This window comes from Rhinatrema bivittatum, chromosome 12 (genome assembly GCF_901001135.1).
Source record: "Rhinatrema bivittatum chromosome 12, aRhiBiv1.1, whole genome shotgun sequence".
Lineage (NCBI taxonomy): Eukaryota > Metazoa > Chordata > Amphibia > Gymnophiona > Rhinatrematidae > Rhinatrema > Rhinatrema bivittatum.
In genome coordinates this window covers 5,748,313-5,761,053 of record NC_042626.1, presented here as the reverse complement: position 1 = coordinate 5,761,053, position 12,741 = coordinate 5,748,313, and the positions used below count along the sequence as shown (strand labels likewise).

The 12,741-nt window shown below is 44.5% G+C and overlaps 2 protein-coding genes across 8 annotated transcripts in view; both read right to left on the bottom strand.

Annotated features, from left to right (window-relative positions):
• LOC115074144 (C4b-binding protein alpha chain-like) overlaps positions 1-575 on the bottom strand; it is a 38,546-nt gene extending 37,971 nt beyond the window's left edge. The window contains exon 1 of one of the 4 annotated variants that reach the window (XM_029573340.1): positions 355-575. The gene's annotated coding sequence lies outside the window, so the exon portion shown is untranslated. Of the gene's footprint in view, positions 1-6; positions 252-354 lie in introns of those variants that run through there. The other 3 variants (XM_029573339.1, XM_029573342.1, XM_029573341.1) reach the window with 3 other exon arrangements.
• A 1,499-nt stretch (positions 576-2,074) lies between these two features.
• On the bottom strand, positions 2,075-12,709 carry LOC115073761 (apolipoprotein R-like). Of its 4 annotated transcripts, none has more exons than XM_029572508.1 (8): positions 11,607-12,707; positions 10,857-10,980; positions 8,449-8,619; positions 6,732-6,920; positions 4,902-4,991; positions 3,814-3,915; positions 2,611-2,795; positions 2,075-2,270 (listed from the first exon to the last, which is right to left on the bottom strand). In XM_029572508.1, the coding sequence occupies exons 2-8, from the start codon at positions 10,912-10,914 to the stop codon at positions 2,097-2,099; spliced, it is 969 nt and encodes a 322-aa protein (XP_029428368.1). In that variant the 5' UTR covers positions 10,915-10,980; positions 11,607-12,707; the 3' UTR covers positions 2,075-2,096. The 4 variants fall into 4 exon arrangements, with proteins under 4 accessions (XP_029428368.1, XP_029428367.1, XP_029428370.1 ...); XM_029572507.1 differs by having other exon boundaries at positions 11,857-12,706; XM_029572510.1 differs by lacking the exon at positions 6,732-6,920 and having other exon boundaries at positions 11,857-12,709.
• Positions 12,710-12,741: the final 32 nt, after the last annotated feature.

Genomic DNA, 12,741 nt, shown 5'->3' with positions numbered 1-12,741 from the left:
ACTTACAATTTCTGCAGGTAAAAATAATTTTATCTATGTAAAATCGACTTTCTGAAAGAATGCACGCAGGTAAAAGAACGCGCCTCGTTCCACAACCCTCTTGCAGCGGAGACATTCCTGGCAACAACTCGCACAAGTTTGTATTTCCAAAAGCTGGCGCATTGCCTGAGCTGGAAAAAGCGGATGCAGATCGCTGGCTCCATTTTCCCTTCAGCAGGTGAGAAGCGGTGCAGAGTCTGGGCGTGAGCAGGACTCGCAGCTCTGCAGGCAGAATGGACAGGGCCCTTTTCTGTCCATCTGTCTCTCTCTCTCATGCAGTCCCTGAAAGAGACACTTTGATTACATTTGACTTACTTTTTCTCACCTCTTAATATTTCTTGAATCAAAACCTTGGCCGAGAAATCTGGTGACTGTTGAACAGTAAAGGGTTCCCCCTGAGTGTCCAGGTGCGATTAAACGCAGCCCCAGATCTTCATCGCTGGCTGTCTCCAGTGAAACTTGGCACGTACTGTGCATCTGAGACCTCTTCTTTTTCTGCTCCGCTAGGCTTCTCTGTAAATGATTCAACCCTTTCTCCAGTTACGGACATGGGCATAGTTTGCATGCCAGGGTAAATAATGGTTATCACTCCCACACCTCTGTCGAAATTGTTTATCGTCCGTGCTGCCTGTTACAGTAAATGGTGAGATGCGCTGGTTCCAGGAAAGACCAATGGACTTCCAGCAGGCCTTCTTTCTCTTTTCTCAGTGCTACCTTATCAAATGCAGGCAAGCCTGTAAAGCCACACACACGGTCTAGGAAAGAAAATTAACAAGTTCCAGTGTATACTAATGATCGTGATGATTGTTTACGAGGGCTCCTTTAGAACTTTAAGAACATAAGAAATTGCCATGCTGGGTCAGACCAAGGGTCCATCAAGTCCAGCATCCTGTTTCCAACAGTGGCCAAACCAAGCCACAAGAACCTGGCAATTACCCAAACACTAAGAAGATCCCATGCTACTGATGCAATTAATAGCAGTGGCTATTCCCTAAGTAAACTTGATTAATAGCCGTTAATGGACTTCTCCTCCAAGAACTTATCCAAACCTTTTTTGAACCCAGCTACACTAACTGCACTAACCACATCCTCTGGCAACAAATTCCAGAGCTTTACTGTACGTTGAGTGAAAAAGAATTTTCTCCCATTTGTTTTAAATGTGCTACTTGCTAACTTCATGGAATACCCCCTAATCCTTCTATTATCTGAAAGTGTAAATACCCGATTCACATCTACTCGTTCAAGGCCTCTCATGATTTTAAAGACCTCTATCATATCCCCCCTCAGCCGTCTCTTATCCAAGCTGAACAGCCCTGACTCATAGGGGAACTGTTCCATCCCTTTTATCATTTTGGTTGCCCTTCTCTGTACCTTCTCCATTGCAACTATATCTTTTATGATGCAGTGACCAAACTTATATGCAATATTCAAGGTGTGGTCTCACCATGGAGCGTTATGACTATTTCCATTTTATTCACCATTCCCTTCCTAATAATTCCTAACATTGTTTGCTTTTTTGACTGCTGCAGCACACTGAGCCAACAATTTCATTGTGTTATCCACTATGATGCCTAGATCTTTTTCCTGGGTGGTAGCACCTAATATAGAACCTAATATCGTGTAACTTCAGCAAGGCTTATTTTTCCCAATATGCATCACCTTGCACTTGTCCACATTAAATTTCATCTGCCATTTGGATGCCCAATCTTCCAGTCTTGCAAGGTCCTCCTGTAATGTATCGCAATCCGCTTGTGATTTAACTACTCTGAATAATTTTGTATCATCCGCAAATTTGATTATCTCACTCGTCATATTTATTTCCAGATCATTTATAAATATATTGAAAAGTAAGGGTCCCAATATAGATCCCTGAGGCACTCCACTGTCCACTCCCTTCCACTGAGAAAATTGTCCATTTAATCCTACTCTCTGTTTCCTGTCTTTTAGCCAGTTTGTAATCTGTAAACTTTCTGTACAAATACAATGTCATTGACATAATTCTGTGGCACAAGACAGTAAACTACCAGACAGAAAATAAATTAGAGAGGACAAATGCTTTATTGAGGTAGAACAATGCATTTGTGTTTCTTCTCCAGCTGTAATTTCTGAATCTCCAATGAAAGCTTTTCTCCTTCCAAAAGAGGTTTCAGGTCTTCCAACGTTTTCCCATAATACAGGAATTCATTCTTGTTTGGCACTGTTGGAAGTGGGGGAGAGGCCTTGCCATATTTCTACAACAAATGCAGAGAGACAAGGAGAGTGTTATCAAGGCACAAAACACTATGAGCTTGCTACCAGTCCTGGTTTGACTATTACATTGTTGGTTTACTTTTCCATCCTTTGATTTTCTCCGATTTTCAATGATACCTGCAGGACCCTGAGGGGCCACTAATGCAAGGGACACATTCCACCCTACCTCCGTGATCATTCATTTTCTGTTTGCAGGGAGCTTCATCCTTCTGCATCCCCGTATCGTACAGGTTCTCAACCTCAGATCTCAGCTCAGGCCCTGCCCTGGCTCAATCCTGTCCCTGCTCATCCCCTCAAGCATGGGTTAAAATACTTCCGTACTGTGCACTTGGGTAATTCAGGTTTCCAGCTGCCGTCCTCAGTACAGATGACATCTGGTTTGCCTTCTAGCTGGAAGCCCTCAGAACAGCAGAAAACCACAATGTCCTTGGCGCTGTACTCTTCCTTCCTCTCCGATTTTATTTCTCCGTTTTCCACCTTTGGCTCTGGGCAGTGAGGATGCTTGGCTGAAAGGGAAAGGCTGGTCAGTTCAGAACATTACATGAAAGGATACAGTAAGGTGTACGGTCTTAGTGAGGAGCGGGAAAAGAGATCAGATTTTAAAATATATATTTAGGTATAATGCAGTAGAGTGCTCTGGAGAAAGGCTCTGATAGGAACCAGAAAACATTATGAGCAAGTGAATTTAGGTTTATTTTTACTTCACTCCTAAAAATAAAAAAGCTGCTGCTCTTTACGTGGTCTCCTGAGGCATCGGGACACTAGTTGGTTTTGGCCACTCTGGCCCAATATTTTTGGCATGGGAGGTGGTTATATAACTGGGTTTAAAAAAGGTTTGGACAAGTAGTGCCTGGAAGAAAAGTCCATAAACCACTATTAAGGTGGACTTGGGGAAATCCACTGCTTGTCCCTGAAAAAAGCAGTATGAGATCTCTTGAACTTAGGGATCCTGCCAGGTACCTGTGACCTGCCTTGGCCACTGTTGGAAGCAGGATGCTGGGCTTGCTGGACCCTCGGTCTGACCCAGTATGGCAGAATTTATGTTCAGAATAACAGAAGTGCGCATCAGTTTGCTATCACGACTTTAAAAGATGTAAAACATGGGTTTCAGGTTTTCTGGTTTGTATTTTTCTTGGAAGTGGATGATGATGAGAAGCTGCAGGAGGCGGCGAGAAGAACCAGCAGGATTCACTTACACCAGGATTTTCCTGGTTAAGGGGGAAAGGAAGGTTCAGATATTGAGGACAGCACTTAATAATATGACTCTCTTAATTGCCTGGGCTGGGAGAGAGTAACATCTCCAAGGCTGGCAAGAGGAAGAGAATATTACCCCTTCCAATGACATCATCAAGCTATAGTAACCAGATCCACGAGCAATCATTATTCTGCATCATCAAATGGGCTCCTCCTATCGCAGTCCTCAGAGCTCACCCTAAATGCAAGACAAGTGCAGCATTGCCAAACCCCAAGAAAAGTCAAGAAGAGGGGTGCAGAAAAGAAGATGCATTAAATGCACAGACATACGGTCACTCCACCACCAAGAGAACCAATCAATGATAACCAGCTCCACTTCCGGCAGTTTCGACGAGCTGGAGGTTGCCTCGTGCATGCTCTTCTTAGAATAGCCTGCAAAGTGTAATCAGACCTTCAGGTACTGCATTTGGTAGGGGTAGCAGACAATATGTACATTGCCTCGCTATGTTCATAGAGATTTGCTGGCAATGTTTAGATTCAGCAAGAGCCAACAGTGCTTGTCACAAACAGGAACCCAGGCCTCCCTCCCCAAGCCTCTCCCTGCAGCAGGAAACTGCGTACCATTTAGCAGCATCTCCTTCCAGTGCCCCCGGGCACCCAGCTGTTAGTGGGTTCTGCTAATGTTTACGCTCAGAGGATGCCGAGAAGGTTGCACGGCTCTGGGCTCCAACAACTGAACACAAAATAAAGATTTTGCATTGAAGCTGCCCCTGCCAGATTGTACAAGGCTTCTCCCCAAGAAACACCTGGTGGGCAGTCCTCACATCAAACTCCTTAGATGTGTTAGAAAGATATGACAGATGGGCATTTTCTATATGTGGCCTGAAAAGATAATCAACGAATGTGCAGATTCAGGGGTTTCCATTTCTTTTTTAGGGTTGCTGGTTTTTTTGCATTTTAAATTTGCTTCAGAAATGGTGCGCCCAATCCAAACAGTGCACACTATTTCTGAAAACAAAATCTCACTTCCTTTGTTTTACATTTTGTGCAGTTTTCATTTTCTTTTCAAATGAATGCACATCCCTAATGTTCAGCACAGATACAACAGCAAGGACGAGCGATCTGGCAACGTCATGCGAAAGTGTAGCAAACCTCATACCTGTAGCAATAGCTTTCATGCCAGGAAGAGAACCAAGGCCCTAGCCAGGGGCGGATTGGCCTATCGGGGGATCGAGCATCGCCTGGCGGGCCGATCGCGCTAGTCACGTGGTCTGCCGAGCGCGGCCGTGACGGAGCCGCGCTCGGCAGACCACGTGGTATCTCCTGGGCGGCGAATCCCCGGGCCGGTCTTCATCGGGAATCCGCCGCTGGCCCTAGCAGGTGCTTCTCAGATGCCAGCCATGCCTGAGTGACCTTACCTCTTTCCTGACAGGGCGTGGGTATGGGACTCGTGGCCACTCTTGATGTCACTTTGCTTTCCGATTCGCTCAGTGCCTCGATGCTGGAGGCTGTACATAGTGACATGAAAATACAGTGAATTTCACATGCAAGTCCTCGCTTAAAAAAAAAACCTTTCTTTTTGTAAGTCGCTCTCTTGCTGGTATAATATTTTCAAGTTTCACAGCACGCATGCTTTCAGCTGCGGGGAAAACGCATTCCCCGGGGAAGGACAGAAGGGATGTGTGGGGCTGGCCCCATGGCAGTGCTGCTGCACATCCCAGCTCACACGGGACTAAGGATGCCGTGGAGGCAGTTCTCACAACTTCCGCGGGGCACAGGAATGGGTTATGGTCGCCATTAAGCATGACACCTGTTAAAGCCCACGCTCGAGATGTTTTGAGTGCTATCGTTCATATCGTGAGGATAGGAAACGGCAGGTATGGATAGGAGCAAACTGCTCCTCGTGCTAGGCTTTGGAATCTGCACTCTCATCGATGCTGTTTAATCTCCATCTTTTCCGTTAAATTGCTCCACTCTTTGGGGTCAGCGTATTTTTTATATGCAGATGATGCTCAGTTATTTATTCCCCGTGTTGAGTGTAATGTGCTCACCATTGATGATTTACAAAGTTATGAGACATATTCAGGACTGGTTAAGTAGGAATGGCTTGATTTTAAATATTAAGAAAACTAAGTTTTTATGAGTTGGACGGAAGGTCCTGAGAATATTAAATTTTTGGAGTTTGATGGTCACCAGCTTCCGACTGTGTTTGAAATTCGCAGTCTGGGTATTATCTTAGACTCGCAGCTAAGTTTTAAACCTCAAAATTGGTCATTTGGCAAAAATGGCATTTTATAAATTAAACTTTTTTATGCCCATTAAGTTATTACCTACCTACTGAAATGTTCTGGACAGTCCTTGGTTTTAGGGCATTTAGATTATTTACCACAAAAATTACTTAAAGTATTGCAGCTAATGCAAAATGCTGCTGCTAGAGGTCTTTGGAGATAGTCTCAAAGTGAACATGTTACGCCAGCTTTAAAAAGCGCTGCACTGGTTGCCAGGGAAGAGCAGAGCAAAGTTTCGGTTGCTGGTGATTATTCATAAAACGTTGAATTCTAATGAGGGTTATTTGCCGGTATAAGCCAGGAAGTCGTCGTCGGTCGCCAGGAGCACATTTGCTAAAAGTTCCTAATTCACAATGTTATTTATTCGAACAGACCAGGTCTAGGGCTTTTTCCTCTGTTGCACCCCACCATGTGGAATTTGCCAGAGCAGTTGAGAAAGGAGAAGAATAGCAAGGAATTCAGACGACAGACTAAGGCACTACTGTTTAATGAAGCTTTTTGTGTTTAGTTGATTTATTTTAATTAGTGATTTGTATGCATTGTTTTAAGTTGTTTTTTAAATATATTTAAGTATGTGATGTTGTAAACCGCATTGTAAAATGTATTTCTGGATTTTGTGGTATATAAGATTTTACAATAAATAAATAATCAATCAACTGAGGGTTGTGGAAGGAGCCCGGGTGTAAGGAAACATGTGAGAGTCTGTTAGAAGAGAAGAATCCCCAGGTAGCTGTGAATGAAGGCCCATGACACCAGAATCCTAGAACCGGCGCCAGATTAGCTGGAATGAGATGAGATTTCTCCCCAGGGAGTTTCTCCTTGAGAATTAACTTGCAGGTCCATGGGTACAAAAGTGTCCCTGGGATCTGCTTCCTCCATGGCCAGCACAGCTTTCTTCACACACATGCATCCTCCTCATTACACGAGAGCCAGACAAGTCAGAAAATCATCTGTACTTACACACGCACACTAAGGAGGGCGCTGACCAAGTAAAATTCCGCTGACAGATAGATTCCTTTTCTCCAGACTTTTCCAGATAACCAGGAGAGCATTTATAATGCACTTTTGTGCCAATGGCATAGGCCTCAGCTTGCTCTGATGAATATCTGAGCTGGGCATGTTGTATCCTTCGAGGCTTTCCACACATTTCTGCAAAAGTAAATATGAAGAGACCCAAAGGTGCAGGAATCAATGCGGCAGATGGGATATTAAAGCTAAAAAGTATTAATTATCCAAATGAAAGAGCTGTGACAGCCTGCTGCAAAGAACCATAAATCACCACTCAGTCAATGATGCGCAGAGCCCTTAACCTTAAGATTTCTCCAGTAAAGGGGGGCTCTGGAGGCAGGGGGTACAGAGGGTCCGTTTCTGCAGAACATAAGATGACTCCACGAGTCACAGGAAAGAGTTCCGGCCTGACGTGAAGTAAGACGTCTCGGGGAGCTGCCGAGGGGCATTCTAGGGATCTGCTGGAGAGAGGATCTCTCTCTCTGCTAAGGGTGGACACCACTCCGAAAGCGCCAACCCCTTAGGTTGTGGGAAAAAGATTGGACTGGATAAAGAAGTTCTGGGTTATTCTATTGTGTTTGGCCTCTTGTTGGGATTAAGTGCAAAGTGGTTTGGTCTGGGTTTTTGGGTGGGTGGGGTAGTGGAATTCTTCTTCCTGACCTTCTGTGAGAGGGGGGGGGGCTTAGATAAGGGTCATATTAGTGGCATTGCTATACTGTAATTGAACTGTTTCTTAAATGTACAATATGCTATAAATCACGCAGTCTTGTTTGGGAAACAAAATGCAATAAAACAGGATCCACCCAACATCTTCGCTACTAAATGAAGTCCAGAGCAATTGGGAACATTTAATTCACTCCTCAAAAACAAGGCATAAAATCAGTGCTGCCTTTGCTAATCAAGTCCTGTATTTTATTCTTTGTTATTACAGCGTACACATTTTCAAACAGATTTAAAAAAACAACTTCATCCTGTGTGCGATATTTTCAAAGCACACGCAGCAAGCAGTAATGCCCTCTAGTCATTAAGCACATGAAACATCAACATACGTATTTTGGAATCCTTGTACATAACCCTATCTGTTCAGTTTTGCTCCTACCCCTTCCCAACTCACGTCGCTCCCATTTGAACCCCTCCTCCAAGTTACCTAGTTTTTTGCTTTTACCACTGTGTTTACCTGTTCTTTGTTCCTTGTAAAGGCAATGCTTATATATACCATGGTTTTAAGTTACATGTAAACCGACATGATGTGCAAACGGTTGTCAGTATATAAAACAATTTAAATAAATAAAATAAAAATAAATGTTACTGCTGCGTCATTAATCTGATTTGCTTTTCCATGAGCTGCTACAATTCCCATAGACCAGGATCTGATTGATGTGTGCAGGGCACGGGTGACATCTTTTAGTTACATCAATCAGCCCTAAGAAGTGTGAGGTAATTTAGGACTATCTGGCTAGCAAGACTGCTCCCCAAGGGCCAATCTCTGCTCGACCTGAGAAAAGCACTACCTCTGCCAAAACGCCTGCTATAAACATCCAATAGAAAGAATCCTAGAACATACTGTTCTTTTCTTTACACAGAGGATTAATGCAGCTAGAACGTCCTTTCTGTGTCATTAGGGTGGGTCGACTGTGAAGGGAAATCCCCACGAAGCTAGTCCCAGTACCTTTGCAGGCAGGAGGAGGTGCGTGCCACTCCCGCGAAGTGTTACAAAACAGCGTATCTTCTCCAAAGAGCCTGCCCGTGGTGCATCTGTAGGTTACCTTCGTTCCACTGGAGGAAGCCTCTACCCTCATTTCACTCTCGTCAACCTCAGGAGGCGCATCGCAGCTTGCAGCTACAGGGAGTAATAAAGAAGGCCGTTTGCATGCGGAAAGGCTTCCATTCCTGAATGCTTCCTCCAGTCCACTCGCACTGCGGAGCTGCTCTTGGATTAGGGGTCATCAGACTGCAGACGTATGTGCGTACTGTTAGACCGGAATAAGACAAGCCCATATGCAACACCAGCTCCCTGCACACGAAGGGGTAGATTTTAATAGCTGCAAGCATGCGTCCATGTGCACGGGCTTCCCGGCGTGTGGCACGCAAAACCTCATGCGGCGACACATTTTGGCCTTCCCCAGTTCCCTACCCCTTACCTTCTCCTCCCCAACCCCTAAATCTAAATTTTTTTTTTTTACCTTTGCTGCGTGTGCCAGCAGCCGGCCGGCGCGTGAGGCTCTGGGACAGCGAACAATGGGGCTGTCCGGCCTGCCCCTTCCAAGAGGCCGGCACATGAGCACGTATCAGCCTTTGCGCCCGGGGCCAGGCCTCTTGGAAGATTCGCCCGGCGTGCGAAAAGCCGGAATTTACGTCGCCTGTAAGGTGCAGAATTCACTCCTTTGTGTTTTAGTGGACAGAAGTATGGGGATGCTCTCGTATTTCAGAACAGTGGCATAAGTTACTGGCCTGTCTACAGCGAGTATACCTTCTGGACATTAAATATAGCACACGTCTCCAAAACACCCCCAGAGGCCAAAGAAATCCACAAAATCCACTTCCTCGGATAGGACGGATGCTGGTGGGTTAACTAGTTTTATCCATAACAGCTAAGCAAGTCTTTGACAATGTGGATTTGTTTTCAAACTTACCGGGTCATTCTTTATTATGCGACACCGGCCACATCGCGGAGGTAAAATGCTATTTAGGGGAAGGGGAAGAGTGAGGGCGGTGTTAGGACCCGATAGCGCAGCGGGTGATAATGTTTTACACATTAATCACAGACAGCACCGCGGGAAATACCACCACCTTTTCCCATGGCGCTATGGGGAGGGGAATAGTGTGCGGTGAGGTCGCAGGGTGAAACCGCACCACCGTGATGTGGCCGGCTGCACGCTATCTCCCCCTTACCCTTTTTCTGGCCGTGACTCATCATTCTGCTATATTTATAGCAGGAGGATGAATCTAGGCCTTAATCCTGGAGCTGATTCCAAAACTACACCTACATACATTTAATGCAGCATTAGTTATTCCTAGATAACGAATTCAGGAGGAAAATGGCCCCACTTGTGGGGTTCGTTCTTCCAGGGTTAATGTGGACCTCCCTCTAGTGTGCACACAAGCAGCAGGGCGTGTGGCATGAACGCACAATTAGGAGGTAGTTTTCCATGATCTACAAGGGGCTTACACATTAAGTAGCAGGTACGCACGTACATCCTCGTTGACAAACCTCAAGAGCAGTGTACACTTTTACACTCGCTAACTAACTCGCACCATTGAAATTGCACTTGGCTTCTGTCTGTACTTTTAAGGAGGGAGGTCTGCGTAAGCTGGTGAGGATTAAGGGTGAAGTACTAGAGGGTCTGGGTGAACGAGAGAAGGACTGGTGAAGTGGCAAAGATATCACTGAACTGGTGATTTTAAGTACGTGCGCAAATATTTTCAAAACGGTGTACCCGGATGCTTTATAAAATGCCCGCCTCTATGTATGTTATACTTTTGTATGTTTATAAAATCGGTAGAGAAAGCTGGCATGCTTTTGCATTGGAAATATTTGTGCTAGGAGGTGTTTCATACACCGTGCAGCTCCTGAGACCCAGTTTATAAACCACCAGAATTAATCTCCAGTGGGCCCACTTACACGTACACATGGTGGCGCTTATGTTTGCATTCAAAATGTGTGGAAAAACAACGTAAACTCAGTCTGACAATGAAGAGATTGGGGGGAGGAGGGGACGATGCTAACTGCACCCCATAGTATCATTCAATTTGGTGAGATTCAGTAAGGGGTGGAGTCACTGCACGAAGAGAAGCCAAGTAGGCAGGAATATTAAGCAGCAGTGCTTTTTGCAGAGGCTGTAGGACAGTTTGCCATGAGAAGAAAAAACAGGGCATATATTCAAATAAGGGCTGAAGAGACATCTTCAAGGAATAATAAACATAATCAAGAGCACTTCTTGTTGAAATACTAAAGCCTGTGGTGCTTTATAAGTTATTGCTGGGTAGCTCAGTCACTTTGAGCTAATGTGCAGGGGCAGTGCAATGGGTCATCCTGCCCCTATTAACACTGCCATTCCAAATATATAATGTCCTTACCCCACACCGTCACAGTGAGTGCCTGAATCAGACAGAGAGACACAAATATTTCATTCATTTTCTCCGTGTGTGTTATCTGGATTGAATATGCTTTCGGAGCACCATTAAATCAACCCTCCAGATCCTGGGAAGAAAGGAAAAAAAATGATGAAATTCTGAATGAGCGAGCCAGTACAAGAATCAAAGATTTATTTGACCATCAGACCGCATTGCCAAGGGAACCAGTTAACTCTAGGTCTCAATCACTGCGCCCATGCCTTCTTGTCTATCAGTTCTTTCTTCACCTATTTTGTTTACTTCATAAGAAAATGCCACACTGGGTCAGACTAAGGGTCCATCGAGCCCAGCATCCTGTTTCCAACAGTGGCCAATCCAAGTCACAAGGACCTGGCAAGTACCCAAGCATTAGATAGATCTCAAGCTACTATTGCTTATTAAGTACTGTAATAGCAGTAAAAGGATTTTTCCTCTAGGAACTTATCCAAACCTTTTTTAAACCCAGTTACACTAACTGCTGTAACCACATCCTCTGGCAATGAATTCCACAGCTTAACTATGCACTGAGTAAAAATATGCCCAACGTTTATCATCACCATCCAAATAATAAAACACAGGAGACTGCAGAGGTGACTTCCGGTGAGCATCAAATTCTAGACAGATGCAGATACTCTATTGACCTCACGACACCCGGACCCCAGACCTCTGAGTGACTTACAGAGAGTCACTAAGGGTCTGACTAGTATACTTTACCAGGATCATGAAGGACGATTTCCTTTCTGGTACATTTGGGAGCAATTTTGAGTTCACCTTAGCAAGAATGTTCCCACTGCTGCACTGAAGCGGGTCACATTTCCTTTGGGTCTCCCATTGTCAGGATACCCATCTGATAACACTAGAAGGTAGCATCACGCTAACATTCCCTGTCATTCAATGAGTCTCTAAGCAGAATGATTCACATGCAACAACACAACCAAGAGTTTTGTTTAGATTTATACATTACCCGTGTCCAAGCAAAAAATATGTACAATCTTCTTTCTTCTGTTTTGCAGAATGCATGATTTATAGAGATGTTTATAGAAACTGTCTCTTCCCATAATAGCACTGACCTCAGTCAATATTTACCAGTCCATTAATCAGTAATTCCAGTAACTCAGCTAAAAGACCCAGGAATAAAACAAAAACTAGAGTGAAACAAGGCTAAAGCACGGGCTAGCTGATAGTTGAAGAAAAAGGGGTGACACTGCTGCTGAACTGTTCAGTAGTATGGAAACTTCTGTGCATCTGAAGAAAAGCAGAGAATCCACCCTTTGCATTAGCGAGAGAAATGTCTTACCATTGCAACAGTCCTCAAATGACAAACAATAACCAAGAAGACAAAACTAGCAATCAGCAGGAAGTTAAAAATAAATAAAAAATGAGTGTGTTGTGTGTGTGTGTAGTGGGGGTGGGAGGTCAGAGGTCTGGCGTCATTAAACCCAGGAAGACAAATTCTAGCCGTTCTGTTCCAGAAAGCATCGAAAAGCTCTTCTGGGGTGGAGACAGTCACGTGACCAATCAGACAGAGCCTTCGGAGAGCGATTCTGGGAGTCTCTGCATACAGCTCTTTGTCACCATGGCCTCAGTTTAGCCACTATAATTAGGTAATAACAGCTGTGCAAGTTGTGCTATACTGAGGATAGCCACCGTATTACTACAGAGAGAATACGAGGTGGGCTGATTCTGGAGTAGTAAAATATCCCCCTCCATAAATTCTGCTGCACATTTATCATGTTAAACGCTATTGTTACACTCTATGTTATTTGTAATAATGTTCAATGGTTTATTGTTATTGTTCCATGTTCTATGTAAAAAAAAACCCAGGTCTAACTTCCCAGACCAGGGCAAC

Bases quoted from the DNA above. Each gene is read 5' to 3' on its own strand.
- LOC115073761 (XM_029572508.1), bottom strand. From the start codon at position 10,914: ATGAATGAAATATTTGTGTCTCTCTGTCTGATTCAGGCACTCACTGTG. The intron at 3,916-4,901 runs GTAAGGTCACTC...TACACTTTGCAG, and splicing joins CACGCCCTGTCAGGAAAGAG to GCTATTCTAAGAAGAGCATG. The intron at 2,796-3,813 runs GTATGTCTGTGC...TTTCCCTTTCAG, and splicing joins CTCTTGGTGGTGGAGTGACC to CCAAGCATCCTCACTGCCCA.